The following is a 15,937-nucleotide window of genomic DNA, read 5'->3' as shown; positions in this document are numbered from 1 at the left end:
GCACGATCGCCTCTCCTGCTGCCTCGTCCGCTCCTCGTTCCCTTCTATTTATGTTGCATTTTATTTTGTTTTTACTCCCTTTTTTTAGAGGAATTTCGTGGCCATTAGCGAAAATACAATCGTGTGTTATTTTCTACCTCGGCGTGTTTACATTTACGAACTAATTACCTCGACAGCAATATAAATAGGGAAAAAAAACAAGTGGCCAGAGGTAAAAGCAGGTCGGTTTGTTTTTCTTATCAGAGCTTGGTATCCCACACGAAGCAAATGTTTAAACTCAAATTCCTAGCCAAACGAACATAAAATAACGTCGATTATCTTCGTTCGTGAAATTTCAAAACCGAAAAAAAATTCGTTCGCACATTGTTCGTTGCCCGTGCGGCTCAAAATAAGTTTGCGGATAAATGTCTCTCCGTCGGGGTCATGATCTCGATTTTCATTACGCCATACGACCGAGGAGAGCTGAACACCGGACGCTGGATTTTAATTCAACGAATTTCATTTGATTACAGTAATCAAGAGTCGTGATTTTATAAATTACCGAGTTTGCGGCCGGTGGAACAACGAAACTCTGTTCTCAGGCTGAACCAGTTTTTTGCTTATCGATTCCCAGGCCAGACTAGTTATTCCTGGCCGACTTTTTCGACTCTTAGGATAAACTAGTTCTCCTGTAAATTGGTTTTGATGGGCTAATTCTTCAAATAAGCGAATCTGCTTTTTCATTTTGCTCATTTGCCCAATTTCCTAATAAATTATTACTTTTTTTGCCCGGTTTTCCAATTTGACTAGTTTAGACTGCCCAAGTTGTAGGAAAAACTAGTTTAGACTGCCCAATTTTTAGGGAAAACTAGTTTAGACTGCCCAAGTTGCAGGAAAAACTAGTTGGGCGCAGTTAGTTTGAAGGAAAAACTAGTTTACCCGCCCCCTTAGGAAGATAAACTAGTTTTGCCTGACGATTTTGCCAGTTAAACTAGTTTTGCCGGCCCAAGGCCTGAGCCTGCGCATCGAGTAGTCCGAACTAGTTTGGCCTCCGAAGCTTAAAGGATAACCTGGTTCGGCCGGTCCCAGTGAGTGGGCTGAACTAGTTTGGTCGATAGAGTTTTCAACATAAAGTAGTGCACGGAGCCTCAAAAGCTGAGTGATTGAGAATTATTAGAATTTCAATATCTCGAAAAACTGGTTGCGCCATCAGTGTATTGCAGAGAGCGGAACGAGAACGGAGACTACGTGTGCGTGCGCCACATGTTGTTCCGTCTTACTTCTTATCAGTGTTATTGACACGTTGGCTACGTAATCATGAATTTCTTTCTGGTATGGATTATAATACGAGAATTATTCACAATAAAAATCACGCAGTGAAAAGACATACGATCGTGCTATAGTGAAGCGAATAACATGTTGAACTTTCATTGAGAAAACACTCACTATTGTTAACAGTACGAAACATTATTTCATTTGAAATCTGTGTGCTTATAAATTTTCTGGTAATTATTCGAGTGAAGAATCATTTCGTCGGGCGTAAACAGCAATCGGAGAATGGCTTTGCGTGTTTCAGCGTTCGTGCGACTGGTAATTGTTACAAATACCTCGTTTTTTTTCCATTATCCAATGTATTTTTATATTTTGTAGATTTTTTTTCAGAAGTTTGGAATTTATTTGTTAAATGTATGGATAAAATTCGAGTGAGATAGAATTCTGGATCGATTTGTTTAGATCGAATTATTCAACTTATTCGAGCAGCTTCGTATTCCATTTTTTGACAGGGCAAAGTCGCCTGTGCTGGAAGTGGTCGGTTTCTCTCGCTCAGCTCGGCCAAATATGGGACTGTCGTACCTTTCAAATTGTCCGACATCGGCGAGGGAATACGCGAAGTTACCATTAAAGAATGGTGACGTATTTTATCTCATGGACGTGAAATATTTCGTATAAACATTCAGCTCCATTTTCTGTCATGCAGCATTGCTCTTATCGACCCATGACCAATTCAGTTTTGTGCTCAATTTCATGAAACTCCCAGCATAACGTATCTCTTGCGGTTGCGCTAGACGAAATTTATTTATTCGAAAATTATTCAAACGATGCTCGGTAACATACTAAAACAATGACACAATTTCCAATTCATTTCACAAAACTGGAATATTCGAAGGGAAATGAGTGAAGTGAAAAGAGTTCAGTTCAACCGGTCAGCGGTCGTGCTTCCAGTACTTTCAACGTTAGTCTCGCGACGAGAGATTTTCTCACCGGTATAGATTCAACTGCTGAATTCGATAAATGCAAACCTGAAAATAATAACGCGCCGCGATTGTGACTTTAAACGATGAAATGAAAATTCATAAAATCTGTATTTTTCACCTCGACAATTACTCGGTAAGAATAAATTTGGTGAAGATAGTTAAAAAATTGAAATAACGATCGCATTTGAATATCTCGAGTTATCATTATTTTCATAAAAGTGTTAGAAAGTCCGACAGCACGACAGCTGCGACGAGTGGAATAAAAGGAATGGCAATTGCTGAATAAAACTTTGTTAGTTTTTTGTGAAAAAAGAAAAGTGAGCCTCGGATATAAAAAATCTCTTTTTCGATTAGTTCCCTCAAATGTTATCAAGTTTATGCATGAAAGTGTGAAAGGACGAATAAATTTGCAGGTTCGTATCACCAGGCGACAAGGTAGCCCAATTCGATCAAATCTGCGAAGTGCAAAGTGACAAAGCATCGGTAACGATAACGAGTCGCTACGACGGTCATGTTCGAACGCTTCATTACAAGATCGATGAAACAGCGTTGGTGGGTGATTCCCTCGTGGATATCGAGTTATTGGACGATATTCCGGGTGTAACGACGGACGATCAGATAAGAGCGGAAGCCGGTGAAAATTTGGCCGCGAGTGCACCGCCGAATGTTCATCTCGCGCACGTCAATCACGACGACACGAATGTTGAATCGATTAAAAAATTCCTCACCACGCCGGCGGTGCGGCGAATCGCTTGGGAGAATAATATCGATCTCGGCGAGGTCACTGCGACCGGTAAAAATGGCAGAGTTCTCAAGGAAGATTTACTTGGCTATTTGGAAAAAAAATCCCCCGGGAAGAGCTCGACGGCGACAGGATTTCGTGCCAATTTCGTTACAAGCCCTGATCAATCTGCTAGCGGAATTGTCTCTCTCAAAGGCTACGAAAAATCCATGTGGAAATCCATGACTCAGTCTCTCGTAAGCCTGAAACAAAATTCTGCATTTATAAATATCTTATTTTTCACAAACTTATTATTTTTATCATTGTTCTCCCAATAGTTGATCGAAATTATTTGTTTATTCGATAATTTATAACAATTTTCGAGAAACGCGTTTGTTACTATAATGATGAAAAATTTTATGTTCACAAAACGTTTGAATCTGACGAAAATAGATAGAAATATTTCAATAAAATATATTCACATTCTGATGAAAATATGATTTAAGGTAACTCCTGTACTGTATGCTAGTCAAACGAGTGCTAAATTTTCAAAACGTTTTTAGACCAAGTTCAACGTACCGATTAAACTTATTCTTAGTAGATATGTATTCAAGCATATTTTATTAACGTGAAAAAATATTTAAAATGATAGTTTTGCAAAACTATCAACTGATAGATGCAAATTTCCATGATGACACATTTTCACAGGTATTTTTCAAAGAATCGTCTGTATTTTTTAACCGATTTTATTGCACCAAGTCTCATTTTGTTCCTCAACTGATCCTCTACGAATTTACCGCGTAGATTTTCCTTTAAACTCATTCCTGAGAGAGAAATTATGAATGAAAAAGTTTTTTCACTTAATGAACAATTGGCTGCAACAGTGAAACGATCAAGTTAAAAAAACAACTACACGGTGGATTCACAGAGGACCGGTTGACGAACAAAATAATGAGACTTGTTGCAATGAAGTCGATCAAAAAATGCAGATAATTCTTTGAAAAATACCAGTGAAAATGTGTCATCATGAAAATTTGCATTTATCAGTTGATGCTTTTGCAAAACTATCCTTTTTTATATTTTTACATCTTAATGAGATATGCTGTTAATACAAATCCACTAACAATACATTTAATCGGTACGTTAAACTTGGTCTAAAAGCGTTTTGAAAATTTAGCACTCATTTGACTAGCATGCAGTACAGGAGTTAAAAATTAAAAAAGTAAATGAAAAAAAAAAATCATATTTTTTCGTATCAATTGAAGCAAAACTGACGAAGAGACCGAACGAACCAATGTAACGTGAAATCGCATTTGTTTTTCAGAACATACCTCATTTCGTCTACAGCGATGAGTGTGACGTGACGAAACTCGTGCTTTACAGAAGTGAGGTAAAGGATCACATGAAGGAGCAAGGAATCTCGTTGTCATTTATGCCATTTTTCATAAAAGCAGCATCGCGGGCATTGCACGAATTTCCTCGATTGAATTCTTGGCTGGACGAAAGTTCCCAAACGCTTAAACTCCTCAAAGAACACAATATAAGTATTGCAATGGATACACCGGATGGTTTGGTCGTTCCGAACATAAAAAACGTGGAGAATCTCAGTATTTCCGAGATCGCTAAAGAATTGAATAGACTTCAAGAACTTGGGAAAAAATGTAGCATTCCTTTGGGTGACATTTGTGGAGGAACATTTTCTCTGTCGAATATTGGCGTCGTGAGTTTAATTTCTACAATTTGAAAATAATTTTACCAAAATTTACAAAAAAGAAAAAAAAAAAAGAAAAAACAATTTTGACAAAATAAGTTCAGAGAATGACATTTTTGAGCGTTATTCGTTCAATGATTCACAGGTTGGAGGGACTTACACGAAACCAGTGATTCTCCAGCCCCAGGTGGTGATCGGTGCAATAGGAAAAGTCCAAAAACTGCCGAGGTTTGACAAGCTACAAAACGTGATTGCGGCGGATATATTGACGGTGAGCTGGGCGGCGGATCATCGAGTGGTGGACGGCGTGACGATGGCCAAATTCTCAAACCGTTGGCGACACTTCGTGGAGAATCCTTCTCATTTACTTTTATAAGATAAAACACAAATAAAATCAAATAAATTAAATAATTGAATGTAACGTACAAATAATGTTTCGCCGTTCAAATGATTTTTCTTGAGCGAGAGGAAAAAAACATTTTTTTTTATATGCCAATGTTGAGAATAAAAAGAGTGGAGGATCATACGCATTGGTCCTTGTATCCTGCTTATATATTTACATTTATATTTATTTTGTATTTTTCCATTTCACAAATTTCACATGCGGTTCTTTCAACGTTTTTCAGTGGATTTTAGTCATTTTATTTTCAGATAGTATGATCTTTTCGGTTTAGTTTTTCCATCAAACACTACGTTATATTATTACGATAATACAAATCATCGAAAAACGTATATAGTCAGTCTGTTTAGTTGGAGTAGGAGAAGTAGAAACGGTGTACGTTCATTTTTTTTGTTATTTTAAAATTTTTTTCATATTCGTGGTCCTTGGATAGTCATTATTTTATTTACAATCTAATCCGTCATTTGACTTGAGATCTCACTGTTCTCTCTCCCCCTCTTTCTCTCGGCCCCGACGACCGAGATATTCTGACACTTTAAAAAATCTCCGCTTCATTGAAAACTTATTCGTTACAATTATTATTATTGTTGTTATAATTATTATTTTGTTATATTTTTTATTCTTTCTTCCATTTGTCCTTATAATAAGTTTTAACTGGGCACGATCGAAACACCAAAGTTTAATGAAACATCAGTGTCATTGAGAGTATTATTCATAACGTCAATTCGAATGAAATTTTCAACGACGAAAAAATATATATTCACATATATCACCTTTCACATTCTTGCCTCAGTTGATCACGAGTGCTCTCGACTTTTAACTCCGATTTGCCAAAAGAAAATCCCGTTAAAAAATTCTCATGGAAAGAAACCCTCGGAGATGTATTTTTCGAAAACAAACCCGATGCTTTTGAAAACGACCCCATTCTCAATTGAATTTCATCGTTTGATCATCGGGTTAGACAAATTTTCAATAATTCCCTTGCTAGAATTTTCATACGAGTTTCTTTTCGCAGTTAAAAAATGACATTTTTTTCGTAGAGCAGAATCTGGTATGAGAATATGCATAATAAATATATATATTCATATATATGTATACGTTCACACATTACAGTCGGACTTGGCAAAAAATCTTCCAATATGACTAGGGCGCTAAATTGAACTTGACGTATATATACGAGCGTGTCCGTGTGATTTCTTAAATACGTTTTAGTGAAAAATAGCAACCGATGAACTGATTATTATTGCTCGAGTGCTCATGATTTTTCTCGCCGCATTTTTCTTAGATATTCAGGAAATCGATTGGTTACTTTAATCCTTCAAAATTACCGAGATAATGTCATGAAATTCAGCTGTTGCAACGATTCCCGAATCTTACTTCGCTCTCGCAAAATCTTAAATCCAGAGGCGATGAACTTCGAAATGATTCATTTCGTGACACGAAGAAATTGCTCTTTTTCGCTTCTTCCCTCTCTATTGTAATGCTATAACGATAATAATTTTTGTGTGTCCACTTGTTTCAATGTTTTATGTATTTATCACTCGAAGTCTTCGCTCGCAGAAGGATCTTACGTGCTAGTGAATCCATGGAAGAAGACGACAAAAAAATAGAGTCGATGGTTGATTATCGATGGAAAAACTAGAGATTCGCTGTTCCGACAAGCTCCCATTTCACAGGTCCAAACCCTGAAGCATTAGATTAGAAAACAACGCGAAAAATAATTCAGTCAACTTGTTGTACCAAGTTCTGTTCCTTCAAATTCACAAATTCACGAAAAAAAAGCGTATGAAAATTTTTAAAAAATAGGAAATCCATGATTTACCGAATTGAGCCTGTCGAATCGCAGCAAATCTCAATTTTCGAGTTAAACATAGTCGCAGTTCAACTGCATTTGTGTGTGCTTTATTCGTGTTGAGAATTTTTTTTTTTATATATCGCAAAGAGAAGCGTAAAAACTCCATTTAATTTTTAGTCCAAAGATGGGTACGAGAAATTATTTCTTCATTTTCATCCGCGTATATAATTTTTGAATAACAATCTTATAGATATATGAATACCGAAATTTGTGAGAAAAATTTTGCACTTTTTTTGAAGACCAGTAGAAATATGAAACATAGAAAAATACGATATTGAATCTGTTCGTGTTTCGTTCACGAAAGATCGTAAGTGAGAAAAAAGTGATACAACGCAACCATCTCTGGTTTAGTCTCATAGTGTCGCGTCACAGGACGTCTTACGTGTTATTAAATATCGAAGGTACTGCCGTAATAAAGAAATCTACGGTCGGAGGGTACATTTGTCGAAAGAGGTTTGGAATTTACATTTTCTTCAATTTCGAGTAAATATCGATGCAATCGCACTTACGATAAATGAGTGCTCGACATGTTCTACACGACTCTTCCAACGTCAGTCGGTTGCTGAGAAGAAGAACAGAGGAGTTGCCACGAAACGTCGAATAGAAATAAATGCAAGTACGATAATACGAACAAGAACGATACAATATTTTTCTTTCGAATGGCAGTATTTCTGTTCACTAATAACACTCATGCAAAGTGGTCCTAACGCGTCTATAATCCTCCGAGACAATAATTCTAACAACGCTCATAAAAAGCCACGAGCTTTGTGAACTAGAGAAAAAACACGTCGCAAAACTACAACAAATGCACAGGGAAAGAAAGCTTTTTTCAAATGGCGGTTTCACAAGTTATAACAAATTAAAAAATTCATGAAAAAATAGAAGAATCGAAAGTTATGAACGATCTAACAAATTCAGCCCGTAAATATGCCTCTTTCGAAATTATTCTCGCCTCAACTTTATTTCGCTTCTCATCATTTGCCAATGGAACAAAAATCAGGAGATATCGAACAAAAATACACGACCTAATGACCTCAATCAGTCGGAAACATGAAACGATGAGCATGAAAAAAAAGAGATTATCTATCCACGAAAACGATCTTTTTTAAGCAAAGAAAAACGACCAAGCAGACAACATCGGGCTGTGAATTTCTAAATTATTGTAACCAGTCATAGAGTATCCTATACCGTTGATAACAGTGCGATACGTGTATATATATAACATTATATCCGATAAAAGTACGGCACATAGAAGAATATCTTTCCTTTCTTTTCTACGTCTTAATCCGAATAACTATATCATATAAATTTTTGTTGTGTATAATATATATGTATAATACATAAACATATATACATATTTATTGATATATATGTATATATGTGCATATATTTTTATGTTTGTAATATGCGTGTATATCGTTAATAAATATTTGTTTGTTTTGTTTGTGGCACATTGTCAGTACGGTAAAACAGAACGAACGAGTGTCGAGTCAAATTCACGTTTGTTTTTCACGAAACTCACTCTTCGTTCGATCTCTTTTCCCTTTTACTGTTGAATACGCGTTTGTGCTCAGGAAGAGGGAAAAATGTGCGTAAACATTACATCGCGACTCGATTGAACAACGAAAAACACAGTCCTCATGATTCAAAAGAAATTTTCTAACAACCATTTTTTCCTCCTCCAATCATTATTATAATTGAACTCTTCGAAATAGATATTACTCAACGAATTTGAAGCTCGTATACAAAATGTAAAAACAACATTATTTCCGCTCTCATTTTTCTGCCAATCTTTGGCTTCGCGGGATGTTCATTTTGATGAAAAATAAATTGAATCTCTCTTCGAAACGTTTTCGAAAGTACGTTTAACGCTCCTGTTCTTCTAGTTTGATCCCGTCGGATCAAATTAAACGATCAACCCCTTCACTGTGAGTGACACGCATAGGGGCAAAAAAAAGTTGTGCCATTTTTGTGTCACGACACGCATAAGGGCATTTGAAAAACAACATATTTCTACTGCATCGATTCGATTGTACATCGTGGTTTAATTTATGAGAATTTTTGTTCAACCCGAAAATGGCACGAAAATCTCATTTTCACCACACTGCGAAGGGGTCAAGCGAATTTCTTTATTCTACTCAGTCTAGACAGAAAAAAGTGCATTTGTGCTTCTTGGCGTGCATGATTTTGTTTTTGTATAGGTTTCCACTGGAATTACGAACTTTCTCAAACGTAAATTTAGACTCTTTGAAATGATGAAAAATTCGTTTTCCCATAAGATTCATGAAGAAATTTGTTCATTGATGTCTGCTGATTAGCATCGACACTATTGCTCCTGTTGATCGCAACACTGCTACGGCGGTATTGTGATCCGACTTTGTGAAATCTATTCCATCGACTTCCAGTATTTTGTCACCTGGACGTAAAGTCCCCTGGGCGGGTCCATCAGGATTCACCTTCGTCACAATTATGCCCTGGTGAAACAATCATTTTTTGTATTTTTTTAGTCACTCGTCATCGTAGTTTAAACGGTATCAACAGTGGGAGGCAGATACAGGCCAACTTTGAACGATCGAGAATTGACAGAAATTCCTGACAAATTTCACATAAATCTACGCATACCGATCAAGCTGAGAATGTTATTTTTCACAAATGTCGAAATTCGATCGAAGCTCATGCTGCGATTCAACTATAAATGTTCTAATATTTGAGGCATTATTGATCGATAGTTTCCTCCAAGTCATCAAACATCAACATACCGTTTCGGCGCCTGCTATTCCTCCCGCAATGCTGAATCCGAGCCCCGGATTTTTTCTCACTTGAACAGATAACTGAAAAAGACAACGATTAAGGAAAAATTAAAATACAAGCTATTTTAGTTTTTGATATACGAAAACGTAAGTCACGCATCAATAAGGACATAATATTGAATTCAATTTTTTTTTAAATCGATTTTTGGATGATTTTTTGAGGGTCACTCCTTCGACGAATAATGGACGCTTTGATAATTAACGTACCACGTTAACGTTTTTGTGCGGACCAAACATCCATCGATGCCTCGGTCTTCTATCCGGATTGTCATTGTCGTCGTGATCGTATTTGTTGGTGTCGATCGAGTCAAGATCATTGGAAGTTTCATACGACGAGTTCATGACTGAGGCGTTGTTTCTTTCCAAGTTGTTGGAATTGAGTTCATCAACGAAGCAATTATTGGCAAACGTTGATGAGAACGAGTGGGAATTTGTACTTTCTATATTGTCATCTCTGCGCGTATCTTTGCCGGGAGTTTTTAACCCGGAACCGTTGTTGCAGGACTCGAAAGATCCATTCGGACTTCCACGACAGTTTGTTTCTTCGAGAGAGAAATTTCCATTGTTCGTTTGACGTTTCAACGAGCGATCGGATAAACGTGTTTGCAGAGACAGCGGACTACGATATTTTTTGCCTGTCACTGGCGAAGTCGGTATTTCCGAAGGATCCAGCCTCAACCTCTCGAAATCTTCCCCCGAGGCATACTTTTCTGGTGAATCAATTTCCAAATTCGAACCCTCAGGATTTTTCGTACGAAAAATAGGGATTCTGCTCGGTTTTAATCCCAGCCGATCACCCTCCAAATGATTCTCCGTAATATTCGGCGATGTTTCTAACGCCGCGTTCCCACGTGCACGATCTTTCGCTTCGTGCGTGTCTCCACGTCCTGGAACGTCACCATTCGCCAATGAATTTTGTGACTCGTTTTCGCGCTCGTTTATCGATCCGGGATGCAAAGATTTTTCTAGTTTTTCGGGCGTTTTCGAGGAATTTTGCAGATGCTGGGGAGAAGCCACTTCATGATTCGTACATACTGTTGGTAACGGTGAAGATGAGTTGTTTGATCGTAGAGCTGAAAACCATTTTTTTAATATTTACACAAATTATAATCAACAGATCTACGCATACGTTGAATTTTAATTGAAGTTTCATCAGAATTTCGATTCGAACAAAAACATTCTAATGGAAATTTAAAGCTGTTTTCATCTCACCATGATTAAATTGTTGAAAAAGGGCAGCTTTTTTAGAAAAGGCAGCAGCTATGTGATAAGGCGGAGGAGCAGGAGGAACTTCGTTCGTTTTTCCCGTAGGCAAACTCGACCGATCCGAGATTCTCGTATTAAACGATGTGTTTTTGTACGGTTCAGCAAGTTTTTCCGATTCAACGATTTTCGCGGTATTTGTTTTTGAATATTCTTCTGGTTTCCACGTCGAGTTGACGTAATCCGCAATAGTCGGCGTTCTTGCGAGACAATCCGACGTTGGATTACGTACGCATTTCGCTTCTCGTATCTCCGGGCTCATTTCCTTCGCGATTACGGTGCATTTTCCTTCCTCGTTCGTGTCCTCATTTTTATCGAACCTTTTATCCCGACTCACCGAACCGTTCGCGCTGTTAATTTTCTCCGACTGCTTTTCACCAGTTGTGGAAGATATGTAGGAAGAATTCTGTTCAAAGAAATGCATTGAAATTCATAACAACGAAAGTGAGTCCCTTCACTAGGATTTCCACGTCGAAATGTCTCAAATTCAATTACTTTTTCAGAACCTTCATCAGGAAAATTAAGTTTGTCTCTATTTTTGGAAAAAAATCCACTGTATCGCGTGCGGAGACCATTTTTTGTACCTTATTGCTTTTAGTTTGTGCGGGGCAGGTCCCAGTAATGGAAGCAACACCAAGAACGGAGGTAGCTTTAGCGACAACGGCTTCTTTAATCAAAGTCTCACGTTCCGCTTGGACCTACGAACAAATAGTGTTCATTGACCACGATGTAATATTTTTTGTGCTTCCCTGTTAACGTGTGTGCTCGATTAACACGCTTGAATAAATTCAATCAATTAATACCCTCTGATCGTGCGCAGTCTGATGTTGAAGGTTGCGGGCGTGTCTGGCAAGATTTCGGAGCTCTTTAGGATACGGGGTTGGTGCACGATGTAATTGTCTGGGTACTTCGGTTTCAACTTCGGCGGCAAAACATATTCTCCTTCCGGTGCCAACGATCGAACCGGAAATGGGACCCACGGCTTGCTCCACTTCTTAAAAAAAAAAAAAAAATTCAATTGTCAGTTGAAACTTCATAAAATATCGATTTTTCGCTCTTCATTCAACACTCAATTCAACAGACATGAAGATAACAAACTGTACATAAAAATGTAGGGATATTGTTACAAAATATAATGTAAAACTTTATCAAATAATTGGTAAATCATTCTTGGGCATGTACTAAAATGCATCAAATGTAAATAAACGTTTTCCGAGCTCTCATAAGATGATAATGATTTTACATCGCTTAAACTTTCAATTCAATCAAACGAAGGAACAGAAAATATTTTGTTTGGGAGGGAAATAAATTTTCAAAATCGATTATATCATGGTTATTTTTTTATCGCAGCGCTACCTTACCATCTCATTCCTCCTCCACCTCCGCTTCTTCGTTCTCCACTTTATGCAGCATGCATAAAATGAACTCATGATGTAGGGGTATTTCAATATTGCAATTAATCGATACATTATCGAGTTTTATTGGAGGAATATGCCAATTGCAAAAAAGTATTTGAAGAACGGAATGCACTCAATATTTTCGCAATTCGTCTACATTATTTAATGAGCATTCGAGTAGAAAAGTAAGAATTTTTTTTAAATAGAATCCTATTGAAAATTGATTCATTTTGATGAATTTGAAGATGTAAGGAAAACATGGAATAAAGTTATGGAGGAAGGAGAGCAAGAGTTCAACTTACGTTCGAGTTCCTGTCGCTGTTTTTGCGGCAACATAAAACAACTGAGAACCATCATATCCTCCTCCGTATTAAATTCTTGTTGTAATGGTACAAGAGGCTGGCTCTGATTGTCGCTGAGCCATAGAGCTTTCAAATTGGTAAGATTGAGCATAGAAACGGGCAAAAATTGTATGCAGTTATTGACGAGATTGAGAACTCTGAGTGAGGACAAATGTCCTAACTCGGGTGGTACACTCGATAGATTGTTGGACCTCAATGAGAGCAGTGAGAGAGCGGTGCAGCTACCGATTTCGGGTGGAAGGCTACGTAAATAATTATTGTCAGCGTTCAAGCAATGAAGCTTGCGCAAAAGTCCTATTGACGATGGCAGGTACTCGAGAAAATTCTTAGTAACTATAAGCTCCTCCAAGTTTGACATTTGTCCAATATCAACTGGCAGTGAGTTCAATTGATTGTCATCAATTTTAAGGGTAACTATTGTGCGCAAATAGCACAGAGAATCCGGAAGCTGATATATCTCGTTTGACGAGAAATTCATTATTGATATGTCGCGCCAGCCTTGAATCTCAGCAGGTACCAAATGTACGGCGTTCATTGTACAATCGAAGTGATTCAAACGATACAACTGCTCGATATTAACTGGTATCCGTCTTATGTCGTTACCGTCGATCCACAGCTCCGTCAAATTTGTCAAATCACCCACGACTTCCGGCTGCGAAAGAAAGTTAAACAAAAAAACAAATTTTCCATTAGATATACTATTCAATTGTCAAAAATACGAATAACAATAATTCATCATTCATAATTTTTATACGGTTCATTTTTTTCGCGCGATCGTCTGATGATAAAACGACCATTCGGTGTCGAGCATATAAAAGAAAATTATCAAATGCAAAAAGCGACACGGAAAATCGTTTCGATTCTAAGCACGCGGTTTGTTGCTGATTTTTGTTCTAAAAAAAAAATTGAGTAATCATGCAAAATGATACACGAGAAAACGTGCCAATAGTATCATGAAGTTCAAATCTCTGATCGATTGACTTATGTAACGGAAAATCATTACGACTTTTGCAAATTTTTCTATTTCTATGAATGGATTTGTTGACTCTCAAAGTCCTAATGTCATAATGATCGAAGGTCACATACCAATTCCGTGAAGTCGTTATTTCCGATATCCAGCCTCTGCAGATTAACCAACCGGCTCATACTCTTAGGTAAAGTCATCATATTGTTTTCGCGCAATTCTAGAGTTCTGAGGGCTGATAAACGCCCAAAATTAGCTGGCAAATATTCTATGTAAGCGTCGTTTATGTACAACTCTCGAAGACCAACGATATATGTGATAGCATCGGGAAAGCGTTCGAATGGATTAACACTAATGTCGATTGAACGTAAATTTTTGCACTCTTTTATACTGTCCGGCAATTCCTTTATACCTGCAAGTAGAGCAAACGAATTACATCAAAAAGAAAACATCAATAGAACGGTTCGTGCAGAGACCGAAGAATCATTCGTCATTGAGCTTACTGTTTTTACTGAGGTCCAGATGTTCCAAATTAATCAGCGAAGCTATGGCGGGTGGTAGATTAGTAATTTCATTGTCACTGAGCGATAGAACACGCAACTCATGGCATTGAAACAACGGCCTCGGCAAATCTTTTATCTACAAAAAAAACATTATCAAGTTAGCCAATCCTTGTACCGACAACTGTATTATTTCTTGTAAAAAATAAAGACGAAACTTCTTTTTCGTACGCTCTTATATTGTAGAAGGAAATTTGTTGTTTCAATAGTATTCAATAGTTTTTTTACTAGATTACTCAAGAATGATTTTTACCCTATTAGCGTCAAGATAAAGCTTCTCCAATGTTCTCTCATAGATGAACACGTCCGGCGGTACGTCATAGAGATTACAGTGATTCAACTGTAATTCACAAATGTCTTCTTCCTGAGCTCTCAGGCATGCGGTACACTGCCACCAAGAACTACCCATTTCAGGTTGAACTGAAAATTAATAACACAATTCAATACTTTTTCATACCCAAATATGAATTGAAAATCTTCTTTCAACCATTATTTCTGGTCCTCTTATAGTGATATATGAAATGAGACACCATAAAAATGAATTCTTTGGAATGATTTTTTTTTCAAATATCTCTAGAAAAAGAATAAAAAAATACGAAACTACCAATTCTTCATTTTCCTCACCACAAAAATGAATCTACGTTGTTTTGAAAAATTTTTCTTTTGACAACAAAAAAATTGTAACTATTAGTTGAATTATTAATTACAGATCAATCATTTTTGAAACACTATCAAGTTCTTAACATTTAAAAATTAGTGTAACTTTTTGCACGAATGTAAAAATGAGAAAGTGCAAAAAAATCTTTGGCAAAGCTTACCCTTGATCTGTCAGGAATGATCCATGAACGAGCGCGTCTGTACAATTTAAGGACAATAATCCGAGGGGTTTTCTCGAGCGAATACGCACGGCGAAGAATAAAACGTGAACGATTTGGCTGAGAGTATGAAAACCGTTTCCACAACACAATCGAGTGAGAGCGTGTGAAATTTAATTCATTAGCCGCGTCGATGCGATCTCTGTTGCTTTTTATTTTTTATTTTATTCTTATTGTAACACGGGAAAAATGCAAAAAGCCGAAAGAAAAAATAAATAAAAGTAAAGCTAATAAAGAGCCTATCTCTAATCTACCATTTTGACTGGATAATAATCACGTTTTCTTCGAGTTGGTCTCGCGATCTCGAGGATTCCTTGGACCATTGTAAACACTCGAAGCCTCAGACCCGGTAGAACCACGATAATCACGATAATAATAATAGTAGTATAATAATTTTTAAATGAAATAATGAAAGGGTAACGAAGATTTCGGCTTAAAAAAACTTCAGTGCACAATTTTATATTCAGACATATGCTGGTCGCTATGTAACAAAGTTTTTTCCTCCTTTTTCCTTTTTTCTCCCCTGACGTTCTCGCGAAACGAGCGTTTCAGTCAAAATGACAAAGACGTCGGATCCTTTCGCAATAATCGCCGCAGACCGGCCCAACGGAACGACGCTTTATCGACCGCGTGACAACGCGCCGCGGATTATCTTTCGCGGAAAGATGAATGAATTTTTATGACTTCGAACGCGTGAAGTTAATATCCCACCCAGATATCGGAGGGGGGCGCATACAAACGGCAAAAGAACCTTCGCGGATCGCCTACTGATCCATCACTGAACC

At 37.3% G+C, this 15,937-nt stretch overlaps 2 protein-coding genes and 1 long non-coding RNA gene across 4 annotated transcripts; 2 read left to right on the top strand and 1 right to left on the bottom strand.

Annotated features, from left to right (window-relative positions):
* The first annotated feature begins 72 nt into the window (after positions 1-72).
* Positions 73-5,219, top strand: Dbct (Dihydrolipoamide branched chain transacylase E2). The gene is made up of 5 exons (XM_043427712.1): positions 73-1,569; positions 1,764-1,888; positions 2,648-3,212; positions 4,280-4,675; positions 4,812-5,219. Exons 1-5 carry the CDS (start codon positions 1,537-1,539, stop codon positions 5,040-5,042), a joined length of 1,350 nt encoding a protein of 449 aa, XP_043283647.1. The 5' UTR covers positions 73-1,536; the 3' UTR covers positions 5,043-5,219.
* Positions 5,218-15,921, bottom strand: Lap1 (leucine rich repeat containing protein 7 lap1). 2 transcript variants are annotated; one of them, XM_043427707.1, is made up of 11 exons: positions 15,096-15,921; positions 14,531-14,697; positions 14,221-14,356; positions 13,840-14,129; positions 12,694-13,405; positions 11,798-11,988; positions 11,579-11,692; positions 10,944-11,400; positions 9,939-10,804; positions 9,681-9,752; positions 5,218-9,395 (listed from the first exon to the last, which is right to left on the bottom strand). In XM_043427707.1, exons 2-11 carry the CDS (start codon positions 14,684-14,686, stop codon positions 9,219-9,221), a joined length of 3,171 nt encoding a protein of 1,056 aa, XP_043283642.1. In that variant the 5' UTR covers positions 14,687-14,697; positions 15,096-15,921; the 3' UTR covers positions 5,218-9,218. The 2 variants fall into 2 exon arrangements, with proteins under 2 accessions (XP_043283642.1, XP_043283644.1); XM_043427709.1 differs by having other exon boundaries at positions 11,798-11,985.
* Positions 11,320-12,319, top strand: LOC122415533 (uncharacterized). Its single transcript, XR_006261941.1, has 2 exons — positions 11,320-11,723; positions 11,815-12,319. It is a non-coding gene; the product is annotated as an uncharacterized lncRNA (long non-coding RNA).
* Positions 15,922-15,937: the final 16 nt, after the last annotated feature.

Source organism: Venturia canescens, chromosome 9 (genome assembly GCF_019457755.1).
Source record: "Venturia canescens isolate UGA chromosome 9, ASM1945775v1, whole genome shotgun sequence".
Classification (NCBI taxonomy): Eukaryota; Metazoa; Arthropoda; class Insecta; order Hymenoptera; family Ichneumonidae; genus Venturia; species Venturia canescens.
Note: the sequence above shows the minus strand (reverse complement) of the source record. Positions and strands in the feature narration are given on the sequence as shown.

Bases quoted from the DNA above. Each gene is read 5' to 3' on its own strand.
- Dbct (XM_043427712.1), top strand. From the start codon at position 1,537: ATGGCTTTGCGTGTTTCAGCGTTCGTGCGACTG. The intron at 1,889-2,647 runs GTGACGTATTTT...ATAAATTTGCAG, and splicing joins GAAGTTACCATTAAAGAATG to GTTCGTATCACCAGGCGACA. The intron at 4,676-4,811 runs GTGAGTTTAATT...AATGATTCACAG, and splicing joins CTCTGTCGAATATTGGCGTC to GTTGGAGGGACTTACACGAA.
- Lap1 (XM_043427707.1), bottom strand. From the start codon at position 14,686: ATGGGTAGTTCTTGGTGGCAGTGTACCGCATGCCTGAGAGCTCAGGAA. The intron at 13,406-13,839 runs GTATGTGACCTT...TTTCTTTCGCAG, and splicing joins ATAACGACTTCACGGAATTG to CCGGAAGTCGTGGGTGATTT. The intron at 10,805-10,943 runs GTGAGATGAAAA...AATGGTTTTCAG, and splicing joins TTTTCAACAATTTAATCATG to CTCTACGATCAAACAACTCA.